The 12671-nt window shown below is 52.1% G+C and overlaps 1 protein-coding gene across 2 annotated transcripts in view; it reads left to right on the forward strand.

Annotated features, from left to right (window-relative positions):
• The window catches only part of RYR1 (ryanodine receptor 1), a gene marked incomplete at its 3' end in the record, with an annotated part of 118542 nt that overhangs the window by 24611 nt on the left and 81260 nt on the right, over nt 1–12671 (forward strand). For both annotated transcript variants that reach the window (XM_081216801.1, XM_081216802.1), the window contains exons 24-33: nt 794–1101; nt 1923–2125; nt 3043–3217; nt 3392–3600; nt 6508–6902; nt 7857–7989; nt 8808–8968; nt 9641–9806; nt 12046–12132; nt 12307–12533. In XM_081216801.1, coding sequence (XP_081072927.1) covers nt 794–1101; nt 1923–2125; nt 3043–3217; nt 3392–3600; nt 6508–6902; nt 7857–7989; nt 8808–8968; nt 9641–9806; nt 12046–12132; nt 12307–12533 — 2064 coding nt within the window. The remainder of the gene's footprint in view (nt 1–793; nt 1102–1922; nt 2126–3042; nt 3218–3391; nt 3601–6507; nt 6903–7856; nt 7990–8807; nt 8969–9640; nt 9807–12045; nt 12133–12306; nt 12534–12671) is intronic.

The following is a 12671-nucleotide window of genomic DNA, read 5'->3' on the forward strand; positions in this document are numbered from 1 at the left end:
CCCGGGCCCCATCTGGGGAAGAGAGTAGGGGGCCGGGGATGCCGTGGTGAGGGCTGGAGCAATTGAGGGCCGGTGGGGGGAGGCTGAGGTCAGAAACCAAGGGGCTGTAGGGTGGAGGTCATAGGACCAGGGGTCAGGGCTCTGGAGTCAGTGGTGAGTGTCCTGGGGAGGTGTCAGGAATGCGGAGTTAGGCATTCCAGAGAGAGGGTTGGAGTGAGTCGGACCCAGGGTCAGGGTCTGCCATGGAGTCCGGGAAAATGAGAGAGAACAGAGGTAATATCTCTGAGTTAGAGGTAAGGGGTCAATGGAAAGAGGTGAGAAATTGTTAGAGTTGTAAGTAAGGGATCCTAAAATTATACATGAGAGATCAGAGGTCCTGGGGATAGATGCCAAGTTTCAAAGATCAAGGACTCCAAAGCCAGGAGTTTGGAATGATAGGGTCCTGGGATCAGAGGTAAGAAGCCTCAAAGTTAGAAGTGCGGGGTCAGAGAGTTCCAGGGTGAGAGATGAGGCTCCCAAAATCAAGATGAAGGGATCACAGAGGCCAGAGGTCAGTGAAGTCAAAGCCCTTGCTAGGGTCACAGGATCCTGGAGTCAGGAGTCAAGTATATCAAAGCTTATTTAAGGGAGTCAGAGAACCCTGATGTCAGAGACCAAAGGTCAGAAATTTCAAAGCTCAAGGCTAAAGATCATGGAATCCGAAGGACAAGGGTCAGAAGTCAGGGAGGCCATAGCACAGAGCCTAGAAGTGGAGGTGAGGGTCTTGTCCCACCAAACCCCGCCACACCCGCAGGTACATGATGAGCAATGGGTACAAGCCGGCGCCTCTGGACCTGAGCCACGTGAGACTGACGCCCGCGCAGACGATGCTGGTGGACCGGCTGGCGGAGAACGGACACAATGTGTGGGCACGAGACCGAGTGGCCCAGGGCTGGACCTACAGCTCTGTACAGGACATCCCTGCACGCCGGAACCCTCGCCTTGTGCCCTACCGCCTGCTGGACGAGGCCACCAAGCGCAGCAACCGGGACAGCCTCTGCCAGGCCGTGCGCACCCTGCTGGGCTACGGCTACAACATTGAGCCGCCGGACCAGGAGCCCAGTGAGTGCTGACCACAGGCCCCTGACCCTGACTCCTACCCTGACCCTAACCCCGGCCCTTGACTCCTGATCTCTGACCCAACTCGCCTCTCAATGGGCTACATCTACAGCATTCTGACCCTCTCCCCCCAACCCTGACAGAGAGGTCAGGTCTGTCCCTGACCCTGAACCTGATCTTGACCACTAACCTTGACCTGACTCAAGCCCTGCCTGGGCTACGGCTACAACACTGAACAGCCAGACCAGGAACCCAGTGAGCGCTAACCCTGACCCTGACTCCAATTCCTGACCCCCAGCTACGACCCCTAACTCCTAACCTCTGGACTATAGCTATAACATGGAGCCACCCAACCAAGGACTTAGAGAGCCTCTAATCCCTCCTAACTTGACTCCTGACCTGTCACTGAGCCCCCAATCCTAGCCTCAACCCCCAACCCTGACTGTGGTCCTCAACTTTCAATTTCTTAACCCCTGACCCCAGCCGCAATTTCTATCCCCTCCCTGACCCTGACCCTCTCTTCCTGATCCTGCTCTCAACCCTTGATTCTTACCATTGACCTTAATCTTGACCCTTCACCCTAGACCATGACCGTGACTGACCCGACTTTCTTCCTCCATGCCTCTGTCACTAGTTCCTCTGTGAAGCTCTGACTGCAAAGACATGGAGAAGTCTCAGTAGGTCCCTCCTGCCTCTCTGGGACTGCTCTGAGATTCCCTAACACCAAGAATTGTCCCTTTCCTCCCAGCCCCCCAAAGGCCCTTACCTTTCCTGGTCACTCCCACCAACCCAGCCTCTCTGACTCTGCCTGGCCCCATTTGTAGGTCAGGTGGAGAGCCAGTCTCGCTGGGACCGGGTGCGCATCTTCAGGGCAGAGAAATCCTATGTGGTGCAGAGCGGCCGCTGGTACTTCGAGTTTGAGGCAGTCACCACCGGCGAGATGCGAGTGGGCTGGGCGAGGCCTGAGCTGCGGCCTGACGTGGAGCTGGGAGCCGATGAGCTGGCCTATGTCTTCAATGGGCACCGCGTGGGTAGCTCCCTGGGCTCCACTCTGCCAGGCTCTGTGGTCCTTCCCACAGCTCATACACTCCAGCCCCGCCTCTACCTGTGCCTCACTGTGTCCGCCCATCTCTGACTCTACCTTCCCACTCACCTACCCATTCTTCCATGTATCCTTCCCTCTCTCTGTCCACGCACATGTCCATCCATCATCCATCTCTCTATCCAACCATCCGTCTGTCCATTCATCCATCCTTCTCATCTGTCCACAGAATCATTTAGTCATCCACGTTGCCATCGATTCATGTAGTTGTTAGTTCCGCAATTCACCTGTTTAGTCAATTTGTGATTTCATTTATCCATTCATCTATCCAATAATTTAATGCATAAATACATCATCTATTTATCCATCCACCCATCCATCTACCTATGTGTCTGTCTACACTTGGTTCCCTCCCTGCATCAACCCAGGTAGACTCTCCGCTTTCATTTCATTCTTCCATCCAGCCATATACCCTGCTTCCTATCCATCCATCTCACTATCCATTTATCTATTCTGGGGGCATATGGGTATATTTGTGTCCGTATGGGGGACATTGACTGGTTAGTTTTTCCTTTCCATACCTCTACTTGCTGCTGTCCCCAACCCTCCACTAGCACTTTGGTGGACTGTATAACCCCAGCCCCAGTCATGGAAACAATAGAGAACCCAGGCAGAAGGGATGAGATACGGAGATTAGTGGGAGGGGAAGGCATGAAAGCTTATCCTTTAAGGATCATGGATGCAAACGTGGGGTAAGATGGGGGCCACCGTGGGGGTGAACGCTCTTCTGTCCCACATGCCCTGGACCTGACACTTGTATCTTTACGTCTCCCCTTGCTTCTGTATCTCCCCGTTCCTCTGTGTGTCTCTCCTGCACCACGTCTCCCCTTGCCCCCTCACAGGGTCAGCGCTGGCACTTGGGAAGTGAATTGTTTGGGCGTCCCTGGCAGTCAGGTGATGTCGTGGGCTGCATGATCGACCTCACAGAGAACACCATTATCTTCACCCTCAACGGCGAGGTCCTCATGTCCGATTCAGGCTCTGAAACAGCCTTCCGGGATATTGAGGTTGGGGACGGTGAGGGCTGGCCTTGTGGCCCCTTTCTGGTTTTCTTCCGTCTCACATGACCCTACGCTGTCCCCTCCAGCCCCCCGCTCTTCCATCCCTTCTTTCCACAGTACCTCCTTCCCCATGGCTACCGCTGCCCTGCCCATCTATCCTCACCCCTGCCCATCTATCCCCTCCCACTAGGCTTCCTGCCCGTCTGCAGCTTGGGACCTGGCCAGGTGGGTCACCTGAACCTGGGCCAGGATGTGAGCTCCCTGCGGTTCTTTGCCATCTGTGGCCTCCAGGAAGGTTTTGAGCCATTTGCCGTCAACATGCAGCGCCCGGTCACTACCTGGTTCAGCAAAAGCCTTCCCCAGTTTGAGGCCATGCCCCCTGAGCATCCCCACTATGAGGTGAGGACCGACCCCACTCAGCACGCTCTGATCTGCTTCCAAACCTCATTCTCCCCGCAGTTCTCTTCCCCAAGTTTCTCTTTGGCTTCTTTGTTAGCCCACAAACTGTGTAGAAGTGGGTGTAAGGATCATGGGCTCCCAGGGCTGCCGTGTAGGGTATAACCTTGGCAAACTACACCTTTCTGAGCTCCAGGTACCGTGCCTACAAAATGGGGGAAGGGAGAAAAGAGAAGCTGGATTAAGTGACCCCAGTGGACGTTTCCAGCCCTTATAACTATCTAATCCTACAACAAGGTTTAAAGAAATATAAATCACTGGGTACATTTTGGCACCTTCCTTACTAACTGTTATCTATGGTGGTATTTTGGGGGTTTGTTTGTTTGTTTGTTTATTGCCACGCCACAAAGCACGGCAGTAAGCTTGTGGGATCTTAGTTCCCCAACCAGGCATTGAACCCGGGTCCTTGGCAGTAAGACCAAGGAGTGCTAACCACTGGACCGCCAGGGAATTCCCATGGGTTTATTTATTTTTAGTAACTCTTCATTAATCTGGTATCCTAATTTTTAGACCCTAGTGCCTTTCTTTCCCAAGGTTAAACTCAGGGTCAGATTCTGACAATAAAAACCCACATAAATCAAAGTGATAGTCTTTTTCTCAACCTGGGAAGAACTTGAATTCCACGTGGCCAAGCTTCAGCTGGTACTTTAGAATCAGACCTGGAGTTGGCCTTTTACCTGCTGTATGACCTGGGCCTGTGACTGTCTCCTCCTGAGCCTCAGTTTTCCCATCCTAGGCATCGTTCAGATCTCCCTCTCACATTCTCTCTTTCTCTTTTCTGAATTATTTAGGTAAGCTGGAGACCTCATGCCTCTTTATCCCTAAATATTTCAATGTGCCTTTCTTCAGAACAGGCTGTGCTCTCACAGAGCTGCAGTTATGAAAATCAGGGAATTTTACATTGATACATACTGTTACCTAATTTGCAATCCATATTCAAATTTTGTTAATCGTGGCAATGATGCCTCTTTTTATTTTTCTGGTCCAAAATCCAATCCGCAGTTACACGTTGCAGTTAGTTGTTATGTCTCTTTAGTCTTCAGTGTAGAATGTTTCGGAGTGTTTCTTCGTCTGTCATGATACTGACATTTTTGAAGAGTACAGACCAGTTATTTTGCAGAATATTCCTCATGTATTTGGCACGAATACCATAGCAAAGAGGTTGTGTTCTTCTTTATTTTTTTTAATTATTTATTTTATTTATTTATTTTTGGCAGTGTTGGGTCTTCGTTGCTGTGCGCGGGCTTTCTCTAGTTGCAGCTAGCGGGGGCTACTCTTCGTTGTGGTGCACAGACTTCTCATTGTGGTGGCTTCCCTTGTTGCGGAGCACGGGCTCTAGGCACATGGGCTTCGGTAGTTGGGGCACGCGGGTTCAGTAGTTGTGGCTCGTGGGCTCTAGAGCGCAGGCTCAGTAGTTGTGGCGCACAGGCTTAGTTGCTCTGCGGCATGTGGGATCTTCCCAGACCAGGGCACAAACCTGTGTCCCCTGCACTGGAAGGCAGATTCTTAACCACTGTGCCACCAGGGAAGCCCAGTTGTGTCCTTCTCGATGCAGAATATCAGGGCGGCACATCAAGTCATTATGTCTTATTACTGATTACATTAACTTTGACTATTTGGTTATGGTGGAGTCTGCCAAGTTTCTCCACCGTCAAGTTACTATTTTTCTCTTTATAATTAATAAATAATTTGTGGGAAGGCATTTTAAGGCTAGGTAAGAATGGAAGGGTTTTAAACAGGGGAATGTCCAGTCTAGATCTGAGTTTTGGAAAGGTCTCTATTGACAGTGGATTGTAAGAGGTGAGAGTGGGAGCACAAAGACCAGAGAGGTGCCTGGGGCGGGAGAGAATGGTGGGGAAGACGTGAACCTCCCAATCCCTGCCACTGCCAGATGGTGTTCTCAACCCAAAGAACAGCATGCTAGACAGCAGTGAGAATAAATAAAACTAACCTACCCACAACCACATGGACGAATCTCTCAGACATAATGTTGAATGAAAGAAGCCAGACACAAAAGAGCACATACTGTAGGATCCCATTCACAGAAAGTTCAAGAATGGGCAAAGCTAACCTGTGATGTGCTAAGTCAGAAGGGCATTAACTGTGAATGAATAATCAGACCTTAAGTTACTTTGCATACAAATCACAGGAAGGAGATGGTCAGTAGGCTTGCCAAGGAGCAGAGGCAAAACAGGATTTATTAGAGAGCTGGGAGAGAGGGGAGAAACTTACTATGTGTGCATTCTTCTGAGTGTTATATTTCCACAACCAACAAGTCTAACAAAAATTCATCTGGGGAGCCTTTAAAAAAATCTGACCCTTCTGGGCTGCTCTCCCCAAGACGTCTCCCCAAGAGAGCAGGAGGGCAGAGCCCTTGGTTCTGGCACACAGTAGGTGCTCAGTAAATATTTGTGTGCCTGGAACAGTGCCTGGCACACAGTAGGTGCTCAGTAAATATTTGTGTAGTGTTAGATGGATGGATGGGTGAATGGATGGATGGATGGATTGGTGGGTGGAAGGATGGAAGAATGAATGGGTGGATGGGTGGATGACCTGGTCTGGAGTGAGCCCTGTGAGCAGGAAGGTTTTGAAAGCTCCCCAGGTGATTCCAGTGTCTGACCAGGGCTGCCCACTGTACAAAGGTGTCCAGACAAAGGTAGACAGAAGGCTGAATGCACCCCACGGCCAAGCTGTGTGTCCCATGGGAGTTCATACGCTCAGAGGAGTGAGTCTTTGGCTAATTCTCACACAGTGCTCCAAGGCCTAATGGTGACTCTGTGTGTAATAAGGTTTAGGACCAATGGCCTAGCTCACCCTCCTGGCTCAGTGCTTCCTGCCTCACCCCCACAGGTGACTCGTGTAGACGGCACCGTGGACACACCCCCCTGCCTGCGCCTGACCCACCGCACGTGGGGCTCCCAGAACAGTCTGGTGGAGATGCTCTTTCTCCGGCTGAGCCTTCCGGTCCAGTTCCACCAGCACTTCCGCTGCACCGCAGGGGCCACCCCTCTGGCACCCCCTGGCCTTCAGCCCCCTGCTGAGGATGAGGTCCGGGCAGCGGAGCCTGATCCCGACTATGAAAACCTGCGCCGCTCAGCTGGGCACTGGGGCGAGGCTGAGGTGGGCAAAGAAGGAACTGCCAAGGAAGGGTCATCCGGGGGCACTGCCCAGGCTGGGGTAGAGGCCCAGCATCCCAGGGCAGAGAATGAGAAGGATGCTACCACAGAGAAGAACAAGAAGAGAGGGTGAGTCAAGGGTGGGGCAGGGTGGGGTTTGGGGGTCTGTCCTGGGACCCCCAGTTAGGCAACCTCAGTAACTTGAGAAACCCCACTGTATCCCAAAGTGGGCCCATATATGCCCAGTGGGGTCAGATTACTGAGGGATCCTGTTATGTCTCGAGTGAACGCTATTATTTCCCTGAGATACTCTAATTTCTCTGAGAATGTAAAATCGGGATGCCCCACTATATCTATGGAGAACTCCACGGTCCTTGGGGTACCAGAGCTTTTCATCCAATGGACTTCATTATCTGTGAACACTAAAGGGGACCTCAGAATCTTGGGAAAGTTCACTGTACCCCAAGGTATCCCAGTGAATATCACTGGTCTTCTAAATTGGGGTCACTCCTGTGTCTCAAATGTACCCCCCAAAACTAAGTTCAAGGGAGACCCTCAAAGGGCATTCAATTTGAAATGAAACTAAATCTGCTTTTCCCCTACTGGGGCAGTAGTTTTCAGTGGGACTTAGTTGTGTCTCTTGAGGGGATGTGTGGAAATGATGGGGGATTTTTAGTTATCACAGTTTTGGAGGGAGGCGCTGCTTGCTGGGGGCTCCAGGGATTCTACATGTCTTCAATGCACAAGACAGTGCCCAGTGAAGAATTGTCCTTTCCCAAATGCCTTTAGTACCCATATGAGAAATGGTGACTTAGGGGACCATTGTGTGCTCCCTAGGGGAACTTCCGTGTTCCCAGAGGCACCTTTAAATCTGGGTAACCCCGGCATCCGAAAGCACAGAGCTCCTCCAGGGCGGACTATGCTGGTGCAGTTGGGAATTTCATTCCTCTAGAGGCGAGGCCTTGGGTATTAGAAACGGGGTTTATTTAGGATGGATGTGGAGGCTCGAACGTTGTGATGGAGAGGGCGGGGGAGCTGGGCTTGAGAGTGAGTCTCGTGACAGCCTCTCCTCTTCACCACCAGGTTCTTGTTCAAGGCCAAGAAGGCTGCCATGATGACCCAGCCACCAGCCACCCCCACTCTGCCCCGACTCCCTCGCGAGGTGGTGCCTGCTGACGACCGTGATGACCCTGAGATCATCCTCAATACCACCACGGTGGGAACCGGGGACCCTCAACTTCAGGGCCCCCCCCAGATTTCCAAATTTCATGCTGTAATCCCCAGTAATTGCCCTTATCTGGGGACACCCCAATATATACTGGAGACCACAAAATACAGTACACATCAATTTAACCCTTTGAACCCCTAAATCCATATAGCTAGGGGCCTAAAAATTGCAGGGTACACAATGAAGCCATTGGGCACACTGATATAACTCCCAGGGCCCCCCAAATCCCAGGGATAAACCAACATAGACTCGGCACCCCAATATTTGGGTTCACCCATATAAACTCAACACCCCAAACTTAGTAGCTACTCTAGTATGTTCCTGGGAACCAAAATTCACAATTACTCCAGTACAGTTTGGGGATTCACCAAATCTGGAATATTTTCTGAGACAAGCAGCCTAGTGGTTAGGATCACGGGCTACCTGGGTGTCACTTCACGGCTCTATGTCTTCTCTTCTGTGGAAGCGCTATGGTTTCCCCATCAGTAAAATGGAGCTAAAAAGTGTATCCACTTGGTGGTGATTGTAAGGATTGAAGTGAGTTCATTTGTGAGCTATTATTTATTTATAACTTTGCTGTATAACCTGGGGAGGGACCCAAATTTGGGTGTATCACAAAACAGTCCCAAAGGATTCCCGAATCTGGGAATACATCAGTAAACACAGAAACAGAGGGACACAGACCCAGGGGGTCTCAAATCCAGCAACTTCTTGTTAAACTCCCAGAGGACACTGAGAATCCAGAGAAATCAACTCCGAGTCTCAGGGAAGCCCACTGACCACCGGTCCCCCCTTTGCCTCTTCAGTACTATTACTCCGTGAGGGTCTTCGCCGGCCAGGAGCCCAGCTGCGTGTGGGTGGGCTGGGTCACCCCGGACTACCATCAGCACGACATGAACTTCGACCTCAGCAAGGTCCGGGTGGTGACGGTGACCATGGGGGATGAGCAAGGCAACATCCACAGCAGGTGCGGGCAGCGGTGGGGGCCGTGGGAGACCGGAGGTCAGCGCTGGGCACCTCCTCCTCCTTTCCTCCTCTCTTTTTTTTTTTTTTTTTGCGGTACGTGGGCCTCTCACTGTTGTGGGCTCTCCCGTTGCGGAGCACAGGCTCCGGACGTGCAGGCTCAGCGGCCATGGCTCACGGGCCCAGCCGCTCTGCGGCATGTGAGATCTTCCCAGACCGGGGCATGAACCCGTGTCCTCTGCATTGGCAGGCGGACTCTCAACCACTGCGCCACCAGGGAAGCCCCCTCCTCTCTTCCTGCTTGTCTTCCTCCCATGGCTCCTGCTCTGTGTTTTCCCTCCTCCTCTTCTTCGTCCATTTCCTTTCCATTCTCTCCTCCTCTTCCATCTCGCCGTCCTCTTTCTAGTTTACCTCCTTCTTCTATCCTCTCGTCCTGCTCCCCTTCTCCTTCTCCTCATTCTGGAACCACCCCTTCCCCCCAATAGCTTCTAAGAATTCTAGCTCCGAGGGGCTCAGGGTCTGGGGTGAGGGGTTTCAGCACTCAGGTCTGCAGGTGGCGGGTGTTTGGGGGTGGGGCTCTGAGTCATGGTATTCCGGGAGCTCAGGGAAGGGGGTGTCCAGGGTCCAGAGCGCCTCGGCTGACGATCCGGGCACTGATCACTCCTGTGTCCTCTAGCCTCAAGTGCAGCAACTGCTACATGGTGTGGGGTGGAGACTTCGTGAGCCCCGGGCAGCAGGGCCGGATCAGCCACACGGACCTTGTCATTGGCTGCCTGGTGGACTTGGCCACTGGCCTAATGACCTTTACCGCCAACGGCAAAGAGAGCAACACCTTTTTCCAGGTAAGCCCAGCCCTCATTCAGCAACTTAGCAATAGCGTCCTGGTGTCTCAGCACCCCGGGACATCCCTCCCAGACACCCTCTGAGGGCAGACCCCAGAGAGACAGGATAAACAGCCTCAGGACAGGCCAGAGCTGGGAGGTTCCTGGGAGACCACCTAGGTGAACCATTCCTCGAACTGACATCCAGAAAGGGGGAGACAGAGCCGAGCCTTGACCTTGGAGAGAGGTCCATACCCCTCTCAGGCTGGGTGATACCAGTCGCCACCTTTTCACCAATCAGGGCACATCCTGGGATGGGCCAAAATTCTAAGGTGGGATTTTCCTTTTCATCACTTTATTATGAAAGATTTCAGGCATCCAGCAAAGTGGAAGGGATTGTATCATGAATGCCCATATACCTACTACCGCGAATCTGCTATCCATCCATTAATCCATCTAACTTTATTTTATAAAACTTTATTTTAAATGGAGAATTTAAAAAATATGCAAAAGTAGAACAACATAATGAACCTCCATGTCCCCATACACAGCTCCAACTAGTACCCACTCACAGCCAACCTTGATTCATCTTTATCCACACCCACTGGAGGATTTTGAAGGAAATCCCAGATATCGTATGGTTTGTCTCAGATTTATCATATGGTTTGTCTCTTTTCAGTAAAGATAAAGATTCTTTTAAAAAACATAGCCACAGGGGCTTCCCTGGTGGCTCAGTGGTTGAGAGTCTGCCTGCCGATGCAGGGGGCACAGGTTCATGCCCCGGTCAGGGAGGATCCCACATGCCACGGAGTGGCTGGGCCCGTGAGCCATGGCCACTGAGCCTGCGAGTCTGGAGCCTGTGCTCCACAACGGGAGAGGCCACAACAGTGAGAGGCCCACGTACTGAAAAAAAAAAAAAAAAAAAAAAAAACAAACATAGCCACAATACCACTGTTATCTTAAAACCCCCACCCCGAGAATTCTTAGATATCACCAAATATCCAGCCCATGGTCAAACTTCTCTGGTTGTCTCAAAAATGTCTTTTTACCGTTTGTTTGAATCAGAATCTAAATAAGGCGATATGTTTTGGTTGGTTGCTAAGTCCCTTCAGTCTCTTTTCATATGTAGATTTCCGTTCCATTTTTTTCTTTTTTTCCCCTTTGAAATGTATTTACTGAAGAAACCAGCTGTCTGTCTGGTAGAACTTTGCTCCTCAAAGTGTGTTCCCTGGACCAGCAGGCTCTGCATCGCCTGGGAACCTGTTAGAAATGCAGAATCTCAGGCTCTTACCCAGACCTGCCCAATCAGAATCTGATTTTTTTTTTTAAGAGGGCTTGAGTTTTAGCTTAGGTTTTTTTTTTTAATTAATTAATTTATTTGTGGCTGTGTTGGGTCTTTGTTTCTGTACGAGGGCTTTCTCTAGTTGTGGCGAGCGGGGGCCACTCCTCATCGTGGTGCGCGGGCCTCTCACTGTCGCAGCCTCTCTTGCTGCGGAGCACAGGCTCCAGATGCGCAGGCTCAGCAGTTGTGACTCACGGGTCTAGTTGTTCCATGGCATGTGGGATCCTCCCAGACCAGGGCTCGAACCCGTGTCCTCTGCATTAGCATGCAGATTCTCAACCACTGCGCCACCAGAGAAGCCCCAGAATCTGATTTTTTAAATAAATCTCAGGGCATTCGTGTGCATACTACCATCTGAAGAGTGCTGGCCTAGTTTCCCACAGGCTGAATCTGGCTGATGCACACCTGAGGTGTCATTTAAACATTTTCCTCCGTCCCCTGTATTTTCTTGTAAACTGGGAGATGGGTCCAGATTAGATTGGATTAGATTCAGGTTTGGCAAGACTGCTTCACAGATAGGGGTGTTTGTTGTGTTAGAGCCTGGGTGGGTTTCTCTTCAAAGATCAGAGGGGCTGCAGGGAAAGGCAGTCAGAGGATGCTTTTTGAACTTTGAAGAATAAATAAGTGCTTGGGAGAGAAACAGGAATGGCATTCATGGGTGGGGGTGGGCATGATGTACGCAAAGACCCAGATGACAGGTTGCCCTGGGGGAGGTGGAGGAGGTTGGCCTCATTGGATCAGAGGAGGTGCAGCCCGTGAGCCACTTCAGGGATCTTGCGGAAACTCCAGTGCCTGAGTTTGGATCTGTAGACACCAGCAGCATCAGGCTGGGGCAACTGGCTCCCGAGTCGGGGATCCAGAGTCAGTACCACCTCCAGTTCATCTCCTTCCTCACCCTGCCCTCTTCTCCCTTCCCAGGTGGAACCCAATACGAAGCTGTTTCCTGCTGTCTTTGTCCTGCCGACACACCAGAATGTCATCCAGTTTGAGCTGGGGAAGCAGAAGGTCAGGGTGCAGTGATGGGGCGCTGATGGGGGCAGGCTGAGGACAGAGGTGTGGGAGGTCAGGCTGGCAGAGCGGCTGAAGTGGGGGGAGAAATCCGGGAGGTCTTCCTGGAAACAGAGTGGCGGGAGGGAAAGGGTGGGGAATCCTGACATGTGCATACCCCTGTGTCCCCAGAACATCATGCCGCTGTCGGCCGCCATGTTTGTGAGCGAGCGCAAGAACCCCACCCCACAGTGCCCGCCGCGGCTTGAGGTGCAGATGCTGATGCCCGTGTCGTGGAGCCGCATGCCCAACCACTTCCTGCAGGTGGACACGCGGCGTGCGGGCGAGCGGCTGGGCTGGGCTGTGCAATGCCAGGAGCCGCTGACCATGATGGCCCTGCACATCCCCGAGGAGAACCGGTCAGGGACAGCCCCGGCGCCCAGGGGTGGGGCAGATACTGCAAGCGCTCTGGGGTCTGGATCCCACCCGGTGCCCCTGCCCACTACCCCAGGACTCCAGACCACACCTCAGGAAGCCCCGGACCTACCTTACCATCC

Source organism: Mesoplodon bidens (genome assembly GCF_964165515.1).
Source record: "Mesoplodon bidens genome assembly, chromosome: 18".
Lineage (NCBI taxonomy): Eukaryota > Metazoa > Chordata > Mammalia > Artiodactyla > Ziphiidae > Mesoplodon > Mesoplodon bidens.